This window comes from Cervus elaphus, chromosome 20 (assembly GCF_910594005.1).
Source record: "Cervus elaphus chromosome 20, mCerEla1.1, whole genome shotgun sequence".
In the NCBI taxonomy this organism is placed as follows: Eukaryota; Metazoa; Chordata; class Mammalia; order Artiodactyla; family Cervidae; genus Cervus; species Cervus elaphus.
The window spans coordinates 68,487,311-68,514,591 of record NC_057834.1 but is presented as its reverse complement, the minus strand read 5'-3'; the positions used below and the strand labels follow the sequence as shown (position 1 = coordinate 68,514,591).

The window sequence follows — 27,281 nt, the reverse complement described above, 5'->3', positions numbered from 1 at the left end:
CGCATCAGTCGTGTCCGGCTCTGTGTGACCCCACAGACGGCAGCCCACCAGGCTCCCCCGTCCCTGGGATTCTCCAGGCAAGAACACTGCAGTGGGTTGCCATTTGCTTCTCCAGTGCATGAAAGTGGAAAGTGAAAGGGAAGTCGTTCAGTCATGTCCGACTCTTAGCGACCCCATGGACTGCAGCCCACCAGGCTCCTCTGTCCATGGGATTTTCCAGGCAAGAGTACTGGAGTGGGTTGCCAGTGCCTTCTCCGATACATATTCTTGAGTTTTGTTCTAAGACATGGTTGAGTTATGTGGAAACAGTTTGATCCTCGAGTCTTGCTTCTAAGATTTGTGAGGTGGTATAAGAGCAGTATTTAGTCCAGGGTTAATTATTTCTCACTACTGAGGCAAGTACCTAATGCTCTATGACATGAAGGGTCCCAGTCCTGCTGGTTGGGAACAGGCACTCTTCCCAGACCAGAGTAAATGTCAGATACTGCTCCTTCTAGTTCTGATTGTTCTTCACCCAGCTTTGGGTAATTTTTCTCACATTCATGTGCCGATCAGTCCTCTGTGGAAGATTCAGGGGGAGGCCCCTACAGGGCTCTGGTTTTCCTTCTGAGAAGCTCTCTCCTCTGTTACTCTGTTCTAGAAAGTCCAGTGCCTTGGGATCCCCAGAGTCCACCAGGCTTTGGGTGGGCTCCAGTTTCCTAAGCTAAAGCTTATAAACTCTTCCAAGAGAGTAAGCTGGGGAAATTTGGGGGGCTCTCCTCCTTTGTTTTCTGTTTCTTAGGGATCGCATCTTTTGTTGCCTGATAGCTAGTTTCTTTAAAAACATTGTTTCATATGCTTCATTTATTTTTACTGTCTGGTGGGAATATGTGCAGGAATATGTTCATTCAGTAGGCCTACGTTGCTCAAATCCCGCACAGTCCCAGAAAAGGACTATTTTCAGAAGTGGCCCTTGACCCACTCCTGGGATCCAAGCTGAGAATGCTCTGACCAGAGCATTTCTGTATGCCTGAGGCCTTGGGCCATGCTACAGTAACTGACTAGGTAATTTAAGCTCACCATGTGATTAATAATGAACATCTGCTTTTTCTCTGGTGGTCTGGAGTGTGAATAAGGGAAGTCAGCCATGCAGCACCACATGCCCCCATGACTAATGCCCAATAAAAACTCTGGACACTAAGGCTTGGGTCAGCCTCCCTGGCGAGCAACACTACACACAGGTTACTACACTCTGTGATGGGGGGATTAAGCATGTCTCACATGGCTCCACCAAGAGGACGCCTCAAAGCTTCTGCCTGGCTTCCTCTGAATTTGACTTGTGTTCCTTTTCTCTTTGTTGATCTTAATATATCTTTCAAATAATAAACTGTAATCGTGAATATAATAACTTTGGAGTTCTATGAATACTAGTGAATTAATGAACCAGAGAGTGGTCGTGGGGACCCCCGACACAAACGGGAAACTCACACCCTTTTATTAATACTCCACCTTGAGCAGAAGTGGAAATACAGACAAGACACTATATTTTAGTGACCACTCTCTCCCTGATAGCTGAGTTGGTAAAGAATCCGTTTGCAATGCAGGAGACCCTGGTTCAATTCCTGAGTCAGGAAGATCTGCTGGAAAAGGGATAGGCTACCCACTCCAGTATTCCTGGGCTTCCCTTGTGGCTCAGCTGGTAAAGAGGAGACCTGGGTTGGATACCTGGGTTCAATCCCTGGGTTGAGAAGATTCCCTGGAGAAGGGAAAGGCTACCCACTCCAGTATTTTGGTCTGGAGAATTCCATGGACTACCATGGGGTCACAAAGTGTCAGACACAACTGAGTGACTTTCACTTTCACTTCACTTTCTCTTCCACACAACTTAACTTCCTAAATTATCTTGACCAAAAAAAAGAAAAAAAACAAAGAAAAATTCTCAAAATGGCAATAAAGTGATTTCTCCACTTACATATTCAACTAATTGTCAGTCAGTAAGATGTATTTAGAAATGTGACTCTTTTAAGAAGTCTCAATAAAAGGATGGGTGCACCTTTATTTTTCCCTTTCTCCCTCCTTTTGAAACTTGAACTTCCAAACTGAACAATGAGGTGGACTTGAAGATATCAGAGTATAAAGACAGAAACCTGTTTACAAGAAAAAGGCACTGTATGCCCTGTACAATGTATCTCTGGGCTTCTTCACACAAGGAAGAAATAAAACACTGTCTTGTTTAAGCCACTTTATTCATTTTTTTTCTATAATATGCCTCATAAACTGGTTCTTACAGTGCCCACAGTGATTCTGTTGGCCAACCAGGTATGGGAAGCACTGATAGTCCCATCAACAAGCAAAATATCCAGAGTCAGAATATTTATAAACATGAAAATGAAAGCATTTGGCTTATGTACCTAAAAGAAAAATGGGAAATCACATCAGCATAAGTCATTATTTTTCTTGACATCCATCACAGTGTCAAAAATCCTAAACCAAAAATTACTCACTTCAAGAAGTGATCAATGGAAATTTTGTTGCACCAGCACAGAAAAAAAAAAAAAAAAAAAAAGATTCATTTTAATCTCCCTTGACTGATTGTTAATAGGTTTCTCCATTTTAACTGACATAAATTTTTTACAGCATGGCACGATGTTGTGAATAAAAATTTACCCAATGTTCCTTTAGAAACTATTTTCTGGAAACCTTCCATAATCATCCTTTGTACACTCTCTGCCTTCAATATACACTCCCAACCAAGATGTGTTAAACCCAACTTACCAGGCTGTAGTAGATTACACACTTCAGTGCTCCCAAGATACACTACTATCTCTATCAACATTTTCTGATTTAACTTCAAGATTTATTCTCAGCCTAATATATATTTCAAACAAGAAGACAGTTTAACTCATTTTTTTCAAAATTTAATAATGTTTCTTATTTGAAGAAATACTTAAATTCATTTTCCCAGTGTTCTTGCACTGGGTGACTGTAACAGCTGATTCTAAATGGGAGCTTCCAGTTTGTGAGGCACTTTTCTAAGGGTTTTTAAAGTTGATCATCACAACAATCCTATGATGCCCTTACTAATATTATTGTCAGTTCAAAGGTGAGGAAACAAACCTGTGAACAGGTTGAATAACTTGCCCAGAAAGTGACGGATTCTACATGTGTTTTGTCTTCAGACTCTATACTGTTAATCACTAGTCTGTACTTCCTCCATGGACACCAATAAAATTAGTTTCATATTTCTTTTTAATGTATACAACTCAAAGATTGCTGCATATTCATCATAAATAATAAAATGAATTTTGCAGTAGGACATATAACAATGTAAACAAGACATGAAATAAGTCAGACTTATAGAAAACCTATCATCTATCTGTTAGCCACAGCATCTACCAAACTACCTGGTTACCTGTTTGGGGGTTAAATGATGACAAAAAGGCAAATCTAAGAAATGTTGTTAAGGAAGCTCTGGAAGGAGCTGAAGACAATGAATAAACACTGTGACGAGAATGGAAAAATATGTCTATCTCCCTTGTCAACAATTTGTGATTATAAGGGCAAGGATAACCACAGAAAGTAAAAGTTATGATACAGAACTGGCTTAGGAAAAAGTGTTCAATTCATTTTGGCACATCACTTGAGTTTTGGTGTCATCTTACAAATGACATAGAGGCTAAAAAAAAAAATTGACAGTGAAATACAGCATGTTACCAGTGCCTTTCAATTGTTAAATTTGAATTAAGTCCAGACATCTTATCTGAAAAGCTGCTTCCTTAATTGTGAAGAAATCACAGATGCTCTGGTACCAAAAATATAGTTTACAACTTAGAAATGCCAAATAACACTACTCCCATTATAATAGAAATTATATGCTTAACACTTTCAGTTTATAAAAAAAATTTTTACATGTATTATTAGATGATGCGTTCCAATTGAAATCCACACTGTAAAAAATGTCTACTTATGTGCCTGTCTGCCCATAATGAATATAATGACTGGCTGTGAGTCATCTCAGTGTCTTCAAGACCTTGTGTAGATACAATATAAAGGAGGTTTACAATGAATTGAACTGCACCTCCTTAGAATGTTAGAGCTGAAAGGCTCCTCCATTTACAGATGAACCTAGGAAGGTGAAAGGACACCCCAAATTAAAGGTGGTCAAGATTAGGACCAAGTCTCCTGATTCCATTACATTACCATATTCATATAAGAATATTATTACAAAGAAGCTACCAAATATTTTGAGTTATGCACTATTTTATGTTGCCTCTGACTGAGTCACTTCTGTCTGACTGGAAGCCATATAAAAAGGTAGAAATGGAGCAATAATCAACCAAGTGTATAAATAATAAGACCAGACAGAGGCATACTAGGTCAGAAGTTCAGGGTTTCATAATTTTTGAATAAAACTAGATTCCTTTTGTTCCCACAGGAAAGATTACACAATCCCTATATTAAAACAATTCTTTAAGCATTAAAAGTTTTCCACTGCCACTGAAATAATAACTCTTCATCTCAAGATGAGTAAATTATCACCGTCACTTTCAATACAAAGCTTCTTACACTTCAGCTGTCATGTTACAGATTCATACTGAAAATAAATTTTAAGCAGAGTTAAGATTGCTGTGTAATGAGTAATAATTTTATCGAATTAGTAGCATTCAGTTTCTAGTGAGATTTATTATTTTATTCGTAGAATATTTTGTAAAAAGAGCATACTAAACAGAACCATTTAACTTTTAAGACTTTCCTAAAATGGGGCATACCACTAGGAAACAATCAGTTATTGTTCTCTATTTCAATCTAAATACTTGTAATAACTTCCAGGTATTTGACAAAAGGCACTTCCCATCACTGCATAGGTCCACATACATTCTACAAGCCTTCCTGGAATTTAAACTCATACAAAGGTATAAACATTTTCCTCAAAAATGATGGATATTAACTTGTAATTAAGGTTATTATAGTGGCATAGAGAAGAATTTGACTTAATGGAAGACTGTGATGGAAATTAACAAGGTTGTTACATAATTAAATGACAGAATTGAATGTGAGCAAGTCAAGGTATTTACACACTTGTTAAGATTTAAGGAACCAAGGCTAGATGATTAATACATCTCTTGTAGTATTTACTATGAAGTGAAATAAAAACTTGAAAGACTAGAAACAAGTTATTTAACATTATCACAGATGATGAGATCTTAGATTCCTTGACTTTTCTTTTTTACACTGAACATAACAATTTTTATCAGGAAAGTAAGAAAAGTTTTCATTAAAATGAAATTGAACCCTCCTAGTAAATTATTCAGAGAAGGAAATGGCAGCCCACTCCACTATTCTTGCCTGGAGAAGCCCGGGGACAGAGGAGCCTGGTGGGCTGCCGTCTATGGGGTCACACAGAGTCAGACACGACTGAAGTGACTTAGCAGCAGCAGCAGCAGTAAGTTATTTGATAACTTTTAAATATATATGTATGGTGTTTCTCACAATTCATGAATCAGCCCTATAGTAGAGCTTCTGCCATAACCAGAATCTTGAAATAGACAAAACAATACTTAACATGAGCAAGGCTGTAGAAATTTCCTGTGGTTATTAAATTAATTCTATTATTAACCTGGTAATATGTTTAGGACCAATAATAGCTTTTAAAAATTATTCCTTAGAAAACTTCCCTTGAAACTATCTTACAATTCATTGTTTTCTACCTTCTAGCCCATTATTTGGTAGTTTCAACTCTACCAGAGGAACCCAGAGACTCAAATATTTAATGTTTTAAAATCTTAATTTAACCATTAGGGGGCCTTTTTAAAAAATGTACTTTTCTAAAACTGCTAGGCAAATAGCCAAAGAAAAAGTGAAAAGTGTCCCAAAATGCGACAGATGAATAGAAACTGGACTCATATTAGTGGGTAAATTAAAAACAGAAACAGCTCAGAGTGCTGCCTCTAGAAAAAGAATGGAGAGAAGATGGAGAGGACAGCAGAGAAGTCAGTGCTGTGCTGGACTCAGCTCCAGTGGGTACTGGAGAGCCTACAGTAAACATTTTTTTCCCAACTTCATGTTTTTAGGGTTTAAAGTCTGCCACAGAGAATGTGCCTATGACCTCATAATCAGCAAACACTGCAAATCATGGCTTCCCTGCTCCCACCCCCCTCTCCCAGCTCCCAGTCAATCGTTTGCCAACACATCACTGGGAGGAATAGTGAAGAGAACCACTGACTTCATTAAAAGCTTTTCTTTATTTTTTATCTTTATATTGTGCATTTGTTACACTAATAAAAAAATTATATTTAAAGATGCCCTTATTAAAACAATGGAATAATTCAGAGCTTATTCCATAGGATTCACTGGGCAGCAAGGTAATCATAACATTTCAGCAACAATACCTTAATAATAATGGAGAGAACTCAAAGGTCCATTCTAATCAAAAGTAGTTCCCATGGGTATTAAAAGGCACTGGTGAGCTTGAGTAATAGCATGAGAATTTGCATAACTAGTCAATGTAATTTAATATCCCCAGAAAAGTTGACTCAAAGAATAAAGGTTATCAAACCCAAAGGTTATATTTTTAAACCAAAGGGTCTTATGGAGGCGTATTATTTTAAAATTGAGAAATGAAATAATTACATAGATTCCTGACTTATTTCATTTTCAGATTAACTGAGAACTAGACAAATTGCCTTGTTTTGAACATTGTAGAGCAAATTATAATTACACAATATGGACCTCTAAGCATTTGCCATTGTAGCATAATTAAATCAAAATTGTATTAGTACTAAAGACACAAAAGAGGCAATGGGTAGGCTAATATAAATTAATCATAGATCACACCCTTATAATGCATTTTTTTTCTAATTCTCAAATATGAAGTGATTGTCTTCACAGTGGCATCATTACCATTATAAAGTAGAACTGCAAAAGAATAATGTCCTTCAGTCAAGGGGTCCAGTGAATCAGTTTTATAACATGTCTAAATATATAGAAACCAAAGAGAGAAAAAACATATATATCATATATATTTAGAATCCCAAAACCAATTCCAGTTTTCTTGTCTATTTTGCTGATTTTTCTTAATTTCCCCAACAGATAAAGACTGTGTCCTGTCAGAGGTCAAAGAAGCCTGGCAAAGGGCAAAACTGGTCAGTTGACACCATGTTGAGAAGTGATTGATGAAGCCTCATCAGCTCCCTCCACTGCAACCATCTGGTCTGTGGATTAGAAGCCATTCATACTTTGCTTCATTTACACATGTGAAGGACTCCTTGAAGAAGTGAATATAAAACATCTTATTGAGAAATTTTGTGAATGCATACAGTGGGAAAAAATGAGGTAACATCTGAAGGACTTCTCCCTCCTATACTACTTTGATTCCTCATTTTCATGTCATGTTTTTTAATGTCTAAATAAAGAGCAATGTAAAACTGGTTCATATTTATAGATTTTAGTTTCCAGTTCAACCACTACCTATAATCATACCATTTAACCTCTCTATGCCCTTGGCTTCATCACTTCTGAAACTAATGTATCTTTGAAAGGTTGGAAACATGTTTTTAAGTAAGGTGGGGGGAAAATAGTGCTGTGAGTACACAGACCCACACTTAACCTTCTTAGCACTAACTCTACCAGCTCCTTCACTAACACCTGTCTTACACTTGACCTAACTCAGCCAGGAGAGTCCTCCTCTACCTATCCCTAGAAACAGACACCTAACTCATTTTTTGGCCCTTGAATTATAAGAGATTGTAGCGAATGTGGGAAAAGATTATATCAAAGCCTACATGAATCTATTATCATTCGTTCAATAAAATGAAAATAGCAGTGTGAAACTAAATCATCAAGCTGCATGAAAGTGGATTTATAATATGCATACTTTAATTCTAACATCATAATTCTGAACCATCATACCCAAGCACTTTTCACCTTCTATCTTGATTTATACTTATTTGTGAACTTGCTTCAAATTGCATTCTGATGTCATAAGCTCATTTAGGAAAGTCACATTAATCTTTTTAGCCAGCCCCCACATCTTATTAATACTTAATGCAGTGCTTAGGATATAGCAGATACTTAACAATTACTTATAAAACTGAATGAGATGTATATTTTGTTGATAACTTTAGCTTTGAAAAAAATATGTTTAATTTTCCGTGTAGATTTTAGAATTTATCTACTTGGTTCTTTATCATATTTGATAATAACATACTTTTCCCTCATACAAGTACTGTACATGTCTGTAAGTCAAATGACTTCATGATAATCCAGCTTACAGATGCATTTGTTCTTAATTCATTTGTTCCAATCAATTATAGTGTGAGGTAGACAGGAAAAGGATCATGATCTCCATTTTACGAACAGAAATTAGCTTAATTTGACAAAGTCATACAGTGGCAGAACCAGGACTTTAATAGCATATTTAGGGCTCTTTAAAATATATTATGATATTTGACCTTAATTACTTCCTTAAGCTATGAATGTGAATTTATAAAGATCTCCCCTCTTACATACTTTAGCTTATCCCTAGCCTTGCTATCTCTTTTTCCAAACTTTCCCCCCTCCTTCTCTTCCTTCCTTCCACAAATATCTCTGCATTTCTGCAATTCATATTAAGATCTGTATTCATTTGCTGCTGCTACTGCTGCCGCTAAGTCGCTTCAGTCGTGTCCGACTCTGTGCGACCCCATAGACGCACCCCAGGCTCCCCCGTCCCTGGGACTCTCCAGGCAAGAACACTGGAGTGGGTTGCCATTTCCTTCTCCAATATTCATTTGCTAGGGTTGTCATTAAAAAAAATATACCACAAACTGGGTGGCGTAAAACAACGGGCTCACAGTTCTGAGGCCTATGAGTCTGACATTAAAGTGTCAACTGCCGTATTTCCTCTGAAACCTGTGCCTCGTGGAGGCTCTGGTGTTCGCAGGCAACCCTCTGCATGACTTGGCATGTAGATGCTTCACTCCATCTCAGCCTCCGCAGTCATAAGGCAATCTTTTCTCACGTATCTTCATCTTTCCTGTGTATTCTATTCCTTATAACTCTACGTTCCTGTCAGCGTACCAACCCCTTGATTATCACACCGCCCTCTGCCCAAACTCAGTGAAACTTTAACATCGAGTTTTCTTTCCCTCCCCTCCATTCCATATTTTCAAAGGGATATAAAATCCCTTAGAATAAAAACAAAAATTGGGAGCCATTAATATTTTGATAGCTGACAACGGCACAGCTACTATGTGTTTTAAACTATTAAATACGTAGTGTTTCCTTCAACCATACAACAATCTTACGGTATGTTACTATTACTGCCCCCATTTTTCAGAGAGGTGTGCTCAGTCACTTTAGTCACGTCTGACTCTACAACCCCATGGACTATGGCCCACCAGGCTCCTCTGTCCATGGGATTCTCCAGGCAAGAATACTGGAGTGGGTTGCCATGCCTTCCTGCAGGGCATCTTCCCGACCCAGGAATCGAACCATTTGATGTTTTCATCATTTTTTTTAACTTAAAAATTTAATAAAAATTAAAAATCATTACTAACCTTAAAAGGATATTATTTCAAACACATTTAAACACCGATAGTAGCCATATAAACCTGTACTACAGTTTTCAAGTATTTCGAATCCTTAAAATAATTTTACCTGCACTTAGCATCCTTTCATGATAATATGATCTTAACGTGATCTTAAACTTGCTTACTATTATCTAGCTTGGGGATGAAGGGGTGATGGGCAGTAATTTTCATGAACAATCTAAGAATTTTCTTCTATGAATGTTTTATCTCTTTCAAAAAACATAGAGGTTTAAGAATACCAATCTTCAGAGTTCAGGTTGCAAGTAAATTTTTGCTTTAAAACGAAGCATGAATCAAAAGTTATTTTGGAACTTCCCTGGTGGTACAGTGGTTAAGACTCCAGCCTTCCAATGCAGGGGGTGTGGGTTCGATTTCTGGTTGGGAAAATAAGATTCCACATGCTGGGAGGCATAGTCAAAAGATTAAAAATTTAAAAATTTTTAAAAAAATGTTTTTTAAAAAGTTATTTTGGTTAACACACCTAGGACAAAAGAAAAATGTTTTGCTTTATTAAATTTGTTATTGTGACACAACTGTGTTCAGGCAAAAGTAGTTACCACTAATTGCCCCTTTCATCTTCTTAAGTACTATGAGAAAAAGGAAAAAATTGCAAACATGCATGTGTTTGTGTATATACACACATGCACACACAAACATATTACTCATTCTTTTGATGTAAAGACTTAAGGGGAAAGAATCCTTTGAGAATCTGGACTGCTGGAGTGATTTTGGTGGTAGGACTTCCATATAAAAGTTTCTATCCTTAGTCACATGCTGGGACATCTGCAGTTGGTATTATATTTAATCATTTGAGATGACAATCTGAGATTTATCCATTCAAAATAACAGTTTGAGACACACCACCCCCCTTACTTATCTTGTTATCCCAGGGCAGAAAAAACAAGGAACCATCAATGGGCAATAAAGCCACAAACTAAAAATAAGCATCAGTCAGGACCAAGTCCAAATCAAACCATATTCACATCAAATGAAATGAACTCCAGATGTCTGATGTCATTGCATAGCCTTGTATTGGTGGTGTGAGGATGAGGCAAATGAGTAATTGGTTCCAATTCCATTTTGTCCTTTCTGTCTTTGCACTCAATAGTGAGCCCCTTTCCCATTTTAAATATACCTTTTAAAGTTGCTTAATTCAGTTGAATCATTGTAAGTTAGAAAGGTGGAACTGAAATGCACTACAAACCATTAAAACCACCCTCTCAAGAATATTTACAATATTTTAGGAAAAAAATTTGTTGAAGCATTGTTTTTAATAACTATGCTAAAAACAAAATAAGTGTCTGATAATAAAGTTTCAGTTCAGTCACTCAGTCCTGTCCTACTCTTTGCAGCCCCATGGATTGCAGCATGCCAGGCTTCCCTGTCTATCACCAACTCCCTAAGTTTACTCAAATAATGTCCATTGAGTCGGTGATGCCACCCAACCATCCCACCCTCTGTCGTCCCCTTCTCCGCCTGCCTCCAATCTTTGCCAGCATCAGGGTCTTTTCAAATGAATCAGTTCTTCGCATCAGGTGGCCAAATATTGCAGCTTCCGCTTCAGCATCAGTCCTTCCAATGAATATTCAGGACTGATTTCCTTTAGGATTGACTGGTTGGATCTCCTTGCAGTACAAGGGACTCTCAAGAATCTTCTCCAACACCACAGTTCAAAAGCATGAATGAAAAGATAATGAAGTTTATCTTCAATAAATTTTGTTATCTCCACTCCCAGAGAATCATGCTGCTATTTAAAACTATTTAAAAAGTTAGTAAGAATGTAGAGAAATGCTTCTGACAGAATAAAAAGGCCAATATAAGATTGCATTCCTTCTCTTTTTTGTGTGATATATATTATAGATTTTGGGTTTGAAGTTAATATTGAGAATGAGGTCTATACATACATGTATGTGATTCTTAAGTTGCTCGCTTAGTTTCAAACACATTTTAACAATCCTGCAATTTTATTCCCCATTCCCTCACTACTACTGTTTTTGACGTATTTTACATCTTTTTGTGTAGCCCTTAACTTCCTATTGCAGATATAGATGATTTTACTACGTCCATCTCTTAACCTTCTTACTAACTTTGTATGAGGTGGATTTACTACCTTTAGTGTGTATCTGCTTTTACCAATGAGCTTTTCCTTTTGTAACTTATATATGTTTCTAGTTCTGGCCTTTTCTTACTTGCTTAGAAAAGCCTCTTTAATGTTTCTTGTAAAGCTAGTTTGGTGGTGCTGAACTCTTTTTCCTTTTGCTTGTCTATAAAAATTTTTGATTTCTCCATCAAATCTGAATGAAAGCCTTGCTGGATTGAGTATTCTTGGTTGTAGGTTTTCCCTTTCATCACTTTAAGTACACCATGCCTACAGAGTTTCTACAGAAAAGTTAGTTGACAGCCTTATGGGAGCTCCATTCTACATAACTCATCACTCTTCCCTTGCTGCTTTTAATATTCTCTCTCTCTTTAATTTTTGCCAATTCAATTACAATACACCTTAGTATTATCTTTTTTGGGTTGATCCTGTTTGGGCCTCTCTGTGACTCCTGGACCTGGATGTCTGTGTACTTTCCCAGACTAGCAAAGTTTTCACCTATGATACCCTCAAACTTGTTCTCTTACTTTTCTCTCTTCTTCTGGGGCAATTATAATGCAAATGTTACTATGTTTTTATGAGATAGTTTTTAGTATGTTTTCCTAGAGATCTCTTAAACTGTCCTCATTTTTTTCATTCTTTTTTCTGTTCAGCATTAGTGATTTCCACTACTCTGTCTTCTAGCTCACTGATCCATTCCTCTGTATCATTTCATTTACTGTTGATTCCTTCTAGTGTATTTTTCATTTCAACTACTGTATTCTGCATCTCTAAATGGTTTCTCTTTATATTTTGTTTGTTATAAATCTTTAACTTCTCACTTTGTTCATCCATTCTTCACCCACGTTCTTTGATCATCTTCACAATCATTACTTTAAACACTTCATCTGGTAGATCACCTATCTCTACTTAGTTTTCTTTCTGGGGGTTTACCTTAACCCGTTGGAACATGTTCCTCTGTCGTCTCATTGTGTCTAAATTGCTGTTTTTATTTCTCTGTATCTGGTTGCTTGGTTGCATTTCCTGACCTGAGAAATGTGGCCTTCTGTGGGACATGCCCTATGCATCCTAGCAGTATAGTCCCCTCTGATCACTAGAGCTATAAGCTTCAGTGACGCACCTATGAAGCCTGCATGGGTACATCTGTTGCGGCAGGCTGACTACAGTGGGTGGTCTGGTAGATGTGGCTGCTCCTTCGTCCCATTGGTTTCTAGGTCTTGCCTTGTGCAGAGGCTGCCAGCTACTGGTTAGCAGCACCAGGTCACAGGGCAGCTGACTGGAAAACCCCAGGAGGTCCCAGGACTTGTACTGGCTAATTGGTAGGCAGAGCTGGTTCTGGAGTAGGTGGATGCAGGGTTAAGATTCCTGGATCTAGTGTCTGTCTGCTGGTGGATAACGCCTGTTCTTGCCATGGCAGGCTGTGAGTTTCTGGGTGTCCCAAACTTGGTGCTGGTGAATGAAGCTGGAAGTCAGGGCAACTGGCTGAGGAGTCCATGATATCTCAGAACTGATACTGGCCTGCTGGTGGGTTGGGCCAGGGTTGGTGGAGTCTGAGGCTGGTGCTGGACATGGGCAGGCTCCATGGGACACTGGGGCCAGGGTCCATGGGATCCCAGGGTTAGTGCCAGCTCACTGTTGGGCAGAGCCAGTTCCCAGGGTCTCCGGCTGCATGGCCCCAGGGTGTCTAAAGGCTTGTGTTAACTCACTGGTGAGTCAGAACCTGGGGCGGCTGCCCAAGGTTCCTCAGAGCGGTGTCGGCCTGTGATAAGTAAGGTGGACCCTGCCATGGCAGGCCACCAAGCTGTAACTGAACTGGAACTGGTGTCCACTCACTAGCAGGTGGGACTGGAACTCACCGGGTTCTGGGATTACTGCCTGCCCACCGGGATAGAAGACCTGGGTTCTGGAGTCTCTGGTTGAAGGGCCCTAGGGATACGAGTTCTAATGCCTGCTCCCTGGTGCATGGGATCTAGTCCCAGGTCCACTGGTGGACAGGGCCGTATGCAGCAGAGGCTGTGTGTTCAAAGGATCTTAAGGCAGCCTGCTTGCTGGTGGATGGGGTGTGTGTGTGTGTGTGTGTGTGTATGGGGTGTGTGTGTGTGTGTGTGTGTATGGGGTGTGTGTGTGTGTGTGTGTGTGTGTACACACTGGAATACTACTCAGCCAAAACAGAGAATGAAATTTTGTCATTTGCAACAAAATGGATGGACCAAACAGAGAATGAAATTTTGTCATTTGCAACAAAATGGATGGACCAAACAGAGAATGAAATTTTGTCATTTGCAACAAAATGGATGGACCTGGAAGGTATTATGCTTAGTGAAATAAGTCAGACGGACAAAGACAAACACTACATGTTAACACTTATATGTGGAATCAAAAAATAAATTAAACAGATGAATGAAAATAACTAAAAGAAACATAATCACAGATACAGAGAACAAACTAGTCGTTACCAGAGGGGAGAAGAAAGGAAAAAAGGGCAAGATATGGGTAGCAGATTAAGATATACAAAGTACTATGTATAAATGAATAAGCTACAAGGTTATATTGTATAGCACAGGGAATATAGTTAATATTTTATAACTTGAAATGGAGTATAATATATAAAAATTTTGAATCATAATATTGTACACCTGAAACTAACATTGTAAATCAACTACACCTCAATAAATAAATAAATATTGTATATGATTAAACTATTTAGGGGGAAAAAAAAACCTCATGTATAGGATAGTACTAAATTACTATTAGCATGACTGTTTTATATGGTGTGACTGTATGTTTGGGGTCTTCTTTTTTGTTTCTTTGAAATCTTCTGTAATGATCACTAAAAATAATTTGAAAATTAAATTAGAGAAATGAAAAAATGTTTTAATGAAAATTAACTCCTCAAAAAGAGTATTTTGCTGTGAAAGTTGTCATGTTTTAATCTCAGGCATCTGCGAAGTGGAACTGAATAACTTTCTGTTTGAATTACTAAGGATATCAAACTTTTACACCAGCATTCCCCAAAATCTGTCGTGAGAGAATATTTAGCAGAAGATCCCCCAAATTTTGAGGACACTGTGGTGCAGAGTCAGAGAAAAGTAACTTGTATTTCTGTGGGCCTGGGGACCCAACTATTTGTACTCTAGTTTCCACTGACAGTTATCAATCAAAAAGCACACTGGAAAAACTGATTCCTTTTTGGAATCTCTGTTCTTAATTCCTAGTTAAAGACAGCATCATCCTACAGACATACAAAAGTATGAATTTACGAATTCCAGATCACCTTCACAGAACTCCAGCCATATATAGAAAAATCAGACTTCTTCGGCATGCTCAGGGGAGATTTAGACTTATTTATTTGATTTAAAAAGAAAAGGAAGCAGGCAAGCATGAGAAAAGTAAAAATCAGATGAATACGTACATCAAATCCACACAGCTGGTAAAAATGGTACACTTAATCCTGTATAGCATGTAAAATACACTAGCTCTGACACCACCATCTTGCATTTCCTTAATATGATCACCCAACAGGTCATGTTTCCAAACAATTTCACCATTCCCATATTTTATTACAAACCATCATTGAAAGACTGATCAATAACAAACTTGTTGAGGAATCAGCAGACTCTTCCCAGAGGTTGAGTGACTTCCACAAGGTCAGAGGCAAAGGATCTGACTTGTGGAGCAAAAATATGCCCAAGCTTGGCCCCTATCCCAGGATGCTTATTTTCATTAACATATAGTAAATACACATTATCTTCTATTGTTTTGCTGAAGATCTTCACCTGGCTTTAATTAAATATACTAAGATTTTTAAAGCTTTAATATGCTACTATGGTCAATTTTTAACATCATTCAAAGGATTTCACAAGGACTAAAGAAGTGGATCTACCTAGAGGAGTCAATCTTGAGTAGGTAAAAACAAAGTGAAAACTGGAGGCTGAAGTTTGGGGAGAGAAGTGAAAGTGGGAAGGGGCATGGGGAGGATCAGCAGAGAGTGGTAAGTAATAAAATATTGGGGGAGGGAGAAGTGCAGTCAGGCTCCATCCTTGAGCACCATCTGTATAAATCAGGCCTGGAGTTGACATGTAATTTTGTGTTGGTCCCCTGAGAAGTGGCCCTCAGGGCTTCATTATTGATGAAGAGATTTTTCTTCAAAGTGGCCTCGTCAGGATTGCCTCAAGGGGACATTCATAAGCACTCATAATATCAATTTCCAAGCACCTGGGAGGTAGGAACACAGATTGTCTCTTTAATTATTATGATAGAGGTAGAGGATAGTGAGAATGCTATTACACAACCAAGCTGAAATCCTCAAAGAAATTAAATTATTATAATTAATGCAAAAAGTTTATTATCTGAGTCATCCTTTAGAAAGGGCACACTTTACCTTTTCCTGGTGCAAAATAGGCTGATCTCCAATTCCCTCCTCCCTTGGACTTAAAACAGTTACAAAATATATAATATTATATATATATATAGCATAGTATATAATACTGTAATATACAGTATATTATATGTATTAAACATATAATATATATTAAATATATAATATATAAATATATAATATAGTATAAAGTACTATACAAATATAGTGTGTGTAAGGATGCTTAGAAGCCCAGAAAAAACTTTCTTTGAAGCTAATATGATGGCTTAAAGAAACTGTAAGTTTAGTCCAGTTAAACACAAGACATATGGAGCTGGGCACTTTTTCTTAAAATAATGACACATAAGGGTTTCTTTTCACAGAAGGATAACAATAATCCCTTCTGAATACCATTGAGAATGCCAAGAAGTAAATTTCACCAATGGTTTGACCTGATCTAGTCATAAAAACATTCAGAAAAACACCAACAATTCAATCCACATGTACAAATGCAGTGAAATAGCAAGGGTTAGGAGTAGGAGGACTCCTACATTTGACTCTCTGCCACAGTGTATTAGATGTGGACAATCCTATATAGAAAAAACCTTCACCACATACTTCCTCTAAATCTTTTACAGCTTACACTATAGGGCTTGCTATTCAGCGGGTACTAAAAATATTTTTAAATAGAAATAAAAAGCAAAATGAAGACAGTCCTTTTAATTTGACCTGAATTTCAAAAACTCCCCCATCTCATTGTTAATACTGACAAAAATAATCATGTTTGCAACATTTTTTCATCAATAATAAGCCTCTCTCATAATTCTTTTAACTTCATTAACTCTCTCTTTCCTCACATATTTTAACAGCCTTTGATACCACTAGTTCATTCTTGGAGTTGAACAATACTCTAGCCAAATGACATTTATATAATACATATGCATAACATACATTCAATCGTAATATTTAAAATTACTACTACCATTCAAGAGGTATATATTTCAAGTGACAGGTGCTGAGGCATTACATGTACATGACTCCAATTAATCCTTCTATCTAGTACATGAAATAAATTAAGATTAAATCCAACTGACAAAGAAAGAAATGACAGTTTAGGAAACAACTTGAGCACAATCATATAAATAAAAAATATATATAATAATGGTGCCAGGATGTGAACACAGGCCTGTTTTAACACAGTGTGTCTATTTTGTTTTTTAAACTAACCATGAAATGAAGCTTAATTTTGTGAAGTACAAAATCAAAAATTTTATATAAATATAATGAGTTCCTAACATCAATATATAGATAACTATGGTGAAGAGTCTGAAAGAAAAGTTATATGCTGAATTAAATACAGATGTTTCATATCTACTAGTATAACATTTTAATTAAAAGCAATGGAAGCAGTAGTAATTATAAACCACAGGAAAGACATAATCCTATTAAGAGTTATCAGTAGTATAACTGGCTCCAGGATATCTATGGACACCCACATTATTGATGTTTGAGGCCAAAAAACACCTTCTGTCTTAATATGGAGGATTAAGAGGAAATGAAGTCCAGAAGGCAAGCATGTCACATTTGAAAATCAAAATCCTGATTATAGATAAATTTACAATCTTAGAATGCCTTATTAAGTATTTTTTAATTAAGGCAGGATATAAATGACACAGAATTTTCTTTACAGTTTTAAGGACTATTTATCATTGTGTCCATTTAGCTAAGAAGCAGAAAGGCAAATTGACCAGTTATAATTTTCAACCTTTTTAGCCACACTGAGGCCTAGACTATATCAAATGTCTTATGCCTTCGTTGTCACGTTATTTCATGACGTGAAATATTTTTCAGTCTGTCTTTAATTTTAGTGTTTCTAATATTGTGACTTAACATTATGCTATTTGATTCTCCCACAGGTGACCATGCCTGTTTATCCTATTTTTAAGCTCTTGTTTTGCCAGTTCATATACAGAGTATGGTAAAATACTGTATTAAAATAGTTAAGGAAAGATATGATTGCTTAATGATCATCCAATTATCTCAGCATTTTGATTAGAGGTCTGCATAGGATTCTTATTAATTCCTCACTGCAAATGTGGAGCTTTCCAAAACTGGATATTCCTTCTACAGTGTAAGAAAGGAGGCTATTGAGTTTTAGCACACTTTTACAATTAAGCAATCAGTCAACACTATCTGCTATAATTAAGATTAAGCAGATCCAATCTAAAAATCTCCCTAGTGATAGATTCATCATTAGTCATTAATCTCACAGTTTTTAATTAAACCACTGAAAGTGAGTCATCTGAATTCATGTGTAGGAGGCAGAATTTAGAAGAAAAACTATAATGAAATATATATATATGTATATATATATATATGACCATTCTTAACTATAGGAATGTGTATAGTACCTTAAAGCTACAAGAAGCTTCCACTGAAATAACTCCAAATTTGGAGTAACTTTCCAAATCACATCAATAGGCACGTTTCTACTGCCCAGCTCAATTCCTTAGAAAGGAGAAATACTTTAAAATTAAGTATTGTCCACAGGACAGCTTAGAGTAGGGAGAACAAGTATATTTTTAACAATGCAAACTCACAAAACAAATTAAAAATGAAATTTTAGTTTTAATGCTTTAAAAGCCTTAGCAAGTCAAGAGCATTCCCAGAGACTTGTGGCACCCAATCAATAAAAGCAAGGAAACAAAACTGGACTTAAAAAAACATTTAGGTTTATATAAATAAATAATGCATACCTTCTGCAAAGCTGAGTCCTTATTTTCTTCTTGGGATCTACCTCCTCCCTCCCCAGTGGCAAAAGCAGTTATAATAAAGGGTATTCTTGCAATATCTTTTACCACCTCTACCAACTAATTAGCCTTTTTTTCAAAATTCTCCTAAAAATGTAATTTCTCCAAGTTGTTACACCATTATACTCCCATTTCCCAAAGCCATCACTTTATTATACTATTTTCTTAATTAATAAACACAAAATTTTTGACTGTCTTCTCAAATGAATAGAAGTTATAGGATCAGTTGTTCAAAAACCATTTCTATTTAACTTTAAAAGTATTATGATTTTGTGGATATTGGACTGAAATCTTTTTTTTTTATTCACAGTAAATTTGAAATGAGTTTATAACTACCAAAGAGTCATTAACTGATAATTCTAAGAATAAATCTTGACTTGGGGTTGTGGATATAGTAGAATGTGAGATTGCAATTCAGTTCAGTTATAAATACTTACCAGAATTATTAATATCCAGAGTTAATTAAAAGTTCACTGTACCTGCACACATTTTTCTTCAGCTATACTTCTATAGTAAATTCTCAATTATCCATGTCAGTGGAGAGGAACAAGACACTGAACAAAAGTGAACTCTTCCAAAATCATTCTTACTTGCTTTTAAAAGTACAGATACTGACATTAGACCAGCCGTCGATTCAAACTAAGTGAATTATTGTGAAGGTATTGCTGAGGTCAGGGAAAGTGATCAATGTCTGACAGTCACCTTTTTTGAAACCTTCCCCAAAGAATTTGTATTCAAAAGTCATTCTTGATAAAATTCAGTTGTATCCTAAAAGTAAGCCCACAAAGTAAAATATCTTTTTAAAGTCTATAGCTACCATTAATGAACTTTAAAATAAGTTATTTCATAGGCAGTGATTTTCCTTAGTTGTTCAAAAATTTTATCATATTTTGTTATTTTCTTGAGAAGATGTCAAGGTGTGACACATTTATTATCTTGTCTGATTATTTTCCTTACTTAACAAATCATGCAAATTTGACACAGAGAAGTTAGGTATTTAAACAAAGTCACCTGTCTAAAAAGGTGTAGAACTAGACCTCAACCACAGGCAATTTGCTCCAGATCCCAGAACAATGTGGTCCTGAACCGTATTAACATATCTGGGAAAATGTCTGATTTCTCATACATTGACAGTAATTTTTGAGTATGTGAGCTAGGTTCTATTGCCGAGTACCTGTCATCTACTACGGCATCCTTGCTATGCCTATCTTTCTCCCCAGGGATATTTTAGTTTTGGAATCTGGTGACCTTCTGACTGTCTTTTATGCTCTCAGCCCTTCAAACCCTGATGCGATATTGGATTGAGGTTAGAAATATGGAGTGAGCACACAAAATAACTCTCTAAACCTCAATAACTTTTTGCCCCAGAAATAAAATATTTCTTGGCTGCTTCACTGCAACTTGAGGTTCTATAGGTAGCTTAAGGGGAAAATTAAACCACTGTTATAGTGGGTTGTCACTATCACCTTCTGTTCTTTTCACATTTGTCAATTGAACATGTACTCTGTTTTATACTGATAATTTTTTTAAAGATGGCATGCTTCACATATTTGAGACTAAGGCAATGGTCACAAGCAGATAAATTTCTAGACAATGGTTTTAATGAATTCATTCAAAAAAACCAAATCCAATGTATGCATTCAAATCTGATAGAAAACTGAGCCTTTATAATTCATTCAAAAAAATGAACTTTGGTGAGTCAATAGGATCACCTGAGACATCTACGCTTGAATGTGTTCCTCTAGACTTAATGTATTTTTCTGCACTGCATTATATTTTAATGATGAATTTCATGCTCTTTCATGGTACTCTAGCTCGGGAATCGTGGATATTACTTTGAGGGAAAAGAAAATAACTATGTGTGATGAAAGATGTTACTGATTAAAGTGTGTTGCATGTGTGAATTACAGAAAAGCTGAAGAAGCTTAAATACCACTATTCTATAGTACAAGTAATATCAGGCTGACTAAGGTTAGATTGAGGTGAGTAAATGTAAGGGTCTGAACTTCTTAAATAGTCTTAGTTGAAACAAGTCATGAAATTAAACTGGTCATTAATGTTTCAGTGGCATCTTTTCCTTAGTGTAATGTGGTTAAGAACTGATTTCATGGACAAATGCAAAAGAGCCACCGATAAAGAAATTCAAAATCCAAAAGCCACCAGCCCTCTGACATTCTTAACTCTGAAATCAGTACATCAGTACCACATGAATGTTGTCAGAAGGTTACTATTTGAGTTAGCTTAAAAGGAGGGGGGGGAGGGGGGTGGTTAAGTCAAAGTAACAAGGACCAGAAAGGACAACATAAATCAATCATCTTTTACCTTGTGCATGAATAAATTTTGGGGTTAAATATATCACACAGATCAATATGAAAAAGTAAACTATCCACAAGAGAAACCACAAGTAAAATTAAGTAGACATGAACACATAGCATGTGCGTGTGTGCTCAGTCATACTTTGGCTCTAATTACTAGGATGGATTTTTCAAACCAAGTATGGAGTCTGGAGAAAACACTACTACCATCCCCCAAACAGAACACAAAGTTCCTACAATCAATGTTAGAGGCAACACAGTGGCAAAAGCAGCTCTTTTGCAAACAGGTGGTTTTAAAGTTTTACTTAAGCCACTGACTGAAAGGACGGAGGAAAGGAAAATGTCATTTCTTAAGAAAACACATGTACATGACTCCAACTAATCCTTCTATCTAGTACATGAAATAAATCAAGATTAAATAAGACTTAAATTTTAAAAAAGCCCCAAACAAAACACAACAAAAAACTAAAAAGCAGTTTATTTTAGCTCAGAACTGTGAACACCAGATTAGTATGTCTAAAATCACTGCTTGAAATTATATCTCTCTCGTCGCATACATAAAGATCCTCCTAGGGAGAAATTGAAGGAAACGATCATGTTACTTCAGGGTGGGCTTTATTCACAGGAAGAAAGAGGACATTTTTACAGAAACAGAGTGCAAGAGAAAATAAAAAACTGTTGAGAAGAGGAATATACAGTTTATTTTGTATTTCTGAAGGCACTGTATTTTTCATGTTCTCAATACCCTATCCCGTTCTTCCCTATGTTACTTTCATAAGCAATACTAAGGCTAGCAGGGCTGCATTAGCTTACATGCAGATCTCCATTATTTCTATCCTCCACCTTTGCAAATATGCAGAATTCAGCGACTGGAGGTGGGGGTAGCAGACAGGTATCCCAAAACGCTTACAGGGAAAAAACAGGAGGTGCGGGATAGACTGGGAGATGAGCGCCCTTATGAAAAGTCCATCTCCCTCGAGCTCTTCTAGTTCTTCAACGGCCACCCAGAAACTTCGGACCCCGACTCCGAAGTAAACAGCCAGGTCCCAACGCGAAGGACAGCCCTGCAGCCGCGGACTCCCACTCTTCTCCCCGCCAGCCCACACGGGCGCCGGCTCCTCCGCTGCTCCTCCTCCTCCGCAGACTTCCCGCGGAAGCAAAGTTTCCCGAGGCGCCCACTCTTTTCCCCGCCCGGCGGTGGCCGCAGCGCCCTTTCGGGCACCCACCAGCTGCGCTCCCCGCCCGCCCCTCGCCAGCCCGCGCGCAGTCGGTACCTCGATATCCGCCACGTCCTTGCTTAGCACAGGGGCCATGGCGATGCCCAGGGCCTGGAGTGTCCTTGCCACGAACCCTTCCGCGCCCTCAGGCTTCAACCAGAGACGAAAGTGACAGCTTGCCCGAGCGCCCCTAGAAATAGGAAGCGGAGGGCCGGAGGCGCGGAGGCGGGGCGGGCGCCGGGCGGTGCCGCCCCCGGGGCGGGGCTGCGCGCGGGGCCCTGCGGCTCCTCTAGCCCCGCGCAGCGGGCAGAGCCGGCCGGCTGGAGCCCGGCCCCGGCTCCCGCCCCTCCACCTAGCAGCTTGTTTTCCTGCTACTCGCGGCAGGAGGGGAGGGAGAGAGCGCACCGGCGTTCGGGACTGGCCTTTGCTCTATAAACTGTTCGAGGCAGAGCTAGGTAGGTGGGGGCTAGATGTGAGAGAACCACAGGATTAAAGGTAGAAACAATCGGCGCCCTATGTAACAAATTATTCCTTTTATTTCCTTCCGCAGGAACCCTGCGAGGTGCAGCAACATTGTTTTTTGGCAACTGCAGCTTCAGAATTCCTCAGGGATAAGGTAGTAAATGTTCCTCTGTGCATTCAACAAATAGGCGGGAACAGGCAAGGGCAAGGGTTTTCTGAAAATGGACGATCCCTGGGAGCGGGGACGAGGCGGGGGCGACGAGAAGAGGGGCCAGGAATAGAGGTGAGCAAAAATTTCTACAGTCAGAAGCTGCAAGCAGTAAGTCCTGTCTGTAGGTGGTACAAAATCAAGGTTGTATATTTGCAGGACAATCCATTCTAATGGCCTTAAAAAAAAAAATCTAAAATGTGAAGCTCTTATCAAGAGTTGTTCCTTAACGTTTTGATTTAGAGCTCTCTGGGGAGAGGGGAGCTATTTCATTTGGAGGTGGTCTCAATCCAGAAAATATTCTCCTCTGGGTATATCTGTACTCCAGATGTCTCTCTTCATTCTCCCTCCATCGTCCTCCCTTCTCCTGAAACGCTTCTTGCTTAATTCTGTTAAGGTTTTTATCACACTTCTTAGTTCTCTTGGCTAGACAGTGAGCACCTTGGGTTCTAGTATTTCCTCTTTATCATTATTATTTCATTAGTTCATCATTTCATTCAATAAATATTTATGGAACATTTTCATTACCAAACACTGTGTTAGGTGCTCTGGCTATAGTCTTCAAGAAGAAACATCACTCTGATTTAAAGTTACTCAGAAATGAGCAAACTAATAGGAGACAGAGATGTCTGCCTGGAAGGTAAAAGAAGGATTAGGACAGAATTAATGGGGTGTACCTTGGACTGCAAGGAGATCCAACCAGTCCATCCTAAAGGAGATCAGTCCTGGGTGTTCATTGGAAGGACTGATGCTAAAGCTGAAACTCCAATACTTTGGCCACCTAATGTGAAGAGTTGACTCATTGGAAAAAAACCCTGATGCTGGGAGGGATTGGGGGCAGGAGGAGAAGGGGATGACAGAGAATGAGATGGCTGGATGGCATCACCGACTCGATGGACATGAGTTTGCGTAAACTGGGAGTTGGTGAGGGACAGAGAGGCCTGGTGTGCTGCGATTCATGGGGTCGCAAAGAGTCGGACACGACTGAGCAACTGAACTGAACTGAATGGGGTGTGAGTGCTCACTATCATAAGTGGGTGGGAAGATTTCTTTAAACAAACCACCAGATTACCTTCCAGAACCTGAAATTTACTAGGAGATGGATACATTTTTCTTAAGCAGTGTATTAAGAGAATGTAGAAAGCTACACAGAAACCTCGAAATCTTTCTTGACTCCCTTTTCTCCCATATTTAATGAGCATCCCCAATCTCTCAGGATTCAACTTCTTAAATACATCTTGGAACATTTCTTTATTTCTCCACTTTCACTGAACCCACCAAGAGCTAAGCTGATTGTATTGCAACTTCTGTTCTTACTCTTTTTCACTACAGATTAAGCTTTAAAAAGTATTAATTGGCTCATAAAACACACACAGAATAAATCTTTGATGATTCCCACTGCATTCAGAAGAAAATAAAACTTCATAGTGACCTGTGAATAACCAGCCCTTCCCCTCTTCTGCAGCTTCACTCTAGGGCTTCTCTTTCCAAGAGTCACTGTGTTCCGGTTACAAGGTAATCTTCCGTTCTTCTATCACTGTTCTCCCTTTGTACATATGCTCCATTCCATTGGTACCTTAGATCTCAAAGAAACCTTCCCTGACCCATCCGCACCACCAACAAAATTAGACCCACCCTGTCCTCTGTTATCCTTTCACGGCACCCTATTTTTTTCTCCATAAATAAGTAAGCGAGTGTTAGTCGCCCAGTCGTGCCTGACTCTTTACGACCCCATGGATTGCAGCCCACCAGGCTCTTCTGTCCATGAGATTTCCCAGGCAAGGATACTGGAGTGGGTTGCCATTTCCTTCTCCAGGGGATCTTCCCGACCCAGGGATGGAATCCAGGTCTCCTGCATTGCAGGCAGATTCTTTACCAACTGAGCTACAAAGGAAGCCCCATAGCCCTGTCAGATTTTATTTGCCTGTTTATTTGAGTGTGATTTGTTTAATATATGTCATCTATTTAGAATGTAAGCACCAGAAAGCAAGGGTACATATCTGGCTTGGTAGCTTACTGAATATTCAGTTTCTAAGCCAGGACTGAAACATACAAGAGAAATACTGAGTGACTGAATGAACTCAGTAGGTCCTGAAGTAGATTTACACACTAACCAGTTTGTTTTAGAAACTGTAGTTTCACTTTACCATTTATTCTTCTCAATGTTCTACTTATTTCCTGACCACAGAGATATAGATTTAAGTGTTCTTTTAGGTTGCACACTAATACAGATCTTATCAATTAGCAATCCATACTTCTTTTTTGGTTGTTTTATGGGTATAAGTGTCCTGTTATCCTTAAGAGTTAGAACTGTATTTCCATTTTTATTTTATGTGAGTATTATTCTCCTAAACCACTATGCAGGATAAGCCCCAAATATGCTGCTGCCTTTCCAAAGATGAGAGATTCTTCAGTGGTACTCAATAATCAAATATAAAATTTAAATGTTATATTACCATTCCCTCAACCTCACCAAACAGATGTATTCTATTCTGAGATATTTAATTAAGGCATATAACTACATTGCTCATATGCCACACCTATACTCCATGATCAGTGATTGAATCTAATAATATTTTAAATCCATTGAAATTCCACATTAAACACAGTTGTACCTGTAAGTAATCCAAGCTGTTTGAAGCTTACTGCAAATGCATTCACAGTACACTTTTTAAAGTTGTAAATTATGATGGCATTTGTCAAGCTGTCCCTCCATCTGGAAGCACAGTCAAATATCAGGTGTTCCACATTAATTTTTTTGTAGGCTTTGGCAAGACAGCTCATCTAATAAGGTGCAAACTTACCAAAATGCATCTCAGCCTAATAATTTACATTACATAATTGAATATTACTATTATTACTATAGTCAGAAGGAAGGTTTATGAGTCATCTTTCATTTCTGGAAAGTTATTCAGTACCACAAACTTAGAAACACAATAAACATGTAGATTTCCACGTGCTTTTATGTCCCTGCTTTACTCAAAAATTAAGCAATTTTTGAAACATTCTTCAAGGGGGCAGTCCTAAGATGGCGGAGGAATAGGATGGGGAAACCACTTTCTCCCCCACAGATTCATCAAAAGATCATTTGAACACTGAGCAAATACCACAGAACAACTTCTGAAGGCTGGCAGAGGACACCGGGCACCCGGAAAGACAGCCCATTGTCTTCAAAAGGAGGTAGGACAGAATATAGGAGATAAAAAGAGAGACAAGAGAGTTAGGGACAGAGACACATCCCAGGGAGGGAGTCTTAAAAGAGAAGTTTCCAAACACCAGGAAACCCTCTCACCAGCAGGTCTGTGTGGAATTTCGGAATCTCAGAGGGCAACATAACTGGGAGGAAAAAATAAGTAAATAAAACCCACAGATTTCATGCCTAACTGCAACTCCCAGCAGAGAAGTAGCCCAGATGCTTGCGTCTGCCACCAGCAAGCGGGGGCTGAACAGGGAGGTGTGGGCTGCATTGCTTAGGGTAAGGACCGGGCCTAAATGCCTTGAGGGCAATCTGAGGGAGCTAGCATGAGATAGCTACCCAAACTGGGATTGCCAGAAAGGGAAAAAAAAAAAAAAAGAGGAGAGAGAGAGAACTTTCCCATGAAAAGCTCTAACCTAAGGCACTGCCGGGCCTGCTCACAGAACAAAGGACTGAGCCAATACCAGAGGAGAGTCAGCTGGCTGTGGACCGGCCCATCCCCTGCCAGAGGTGGGGAGGCAGGCGGGCGACAGCCAGAGCCGGAAGGAAAGGGACAAACTTGGCTGCAGAGATGGTATCCCCTACCGAACTGTGAGGCTCCCAGTTGCTAACCAAGTCTTCCTGAGATCCTGGACGGCTGACATCCATCAGGAGGGTTGCAGCCAGAAATCAGCGCCCCAGAAGAGACACACGGCACACCTGAGACAGCGCTCCCACTGTGCACCCAGGAAACCGGGCAACTGGGACCAGAGAGGTGATAAGACATACCACCCGGCTGGGAAGAGTACGCTTGCCAACCACCTGGTCGCCTGAGCTACTCGGAGCTGGGAAGGGCACGAAACGCAGGCCCAACCGAGTCTGTGCCTTTGTGGAGTACCCGAGAACCTGAACATGAGCGGCGTAGATCTGGGAAGTGCACGCAACCCAGGGCTGGCCTTAGACAGCAACAACCTGCAGAGCAACCTGGAGCCTGGACAGTGTAGACATGGAAAGCACACATGCTGTGAGTGGGTGCAAACCCAGTGTGGCCCAGACACTGCAAGCACTCCCCACACACGCCAGTGATACTC

General features: G+C 38.7%; 1 protein-coding gene across 2 annotated transcripts in view; it reads right to left on the bottom strand.

Annotated features, from left to right (window-relative positions):
• DPYD (dihydropyrimidine dehydrogenase) overlaps positions 1-22,561 on the bottom strand; it is an 880,709-nt gene extending 858,148 nt beyond the window's left edge. The window contains exon 1 of one of the 2 annotated variants that reach the window (XM_043876118.1): positions 22,403-22,561. In XM_043876118.1, coding sequence (XP_043732053.1) covers positions 22,403-22,441 — 39 coding nt within the window. In that variant the 5' untranslated portion in view covers positions 22,442-22,561. The remainder of the gene's footprint in view (positions 1-22,402) is intronic. The other variant, XM_043876119.1, reaches the window with a different exon arrangement.
• Positions 22,562-27,281: the final 4,720 nt, after the last annotated feature.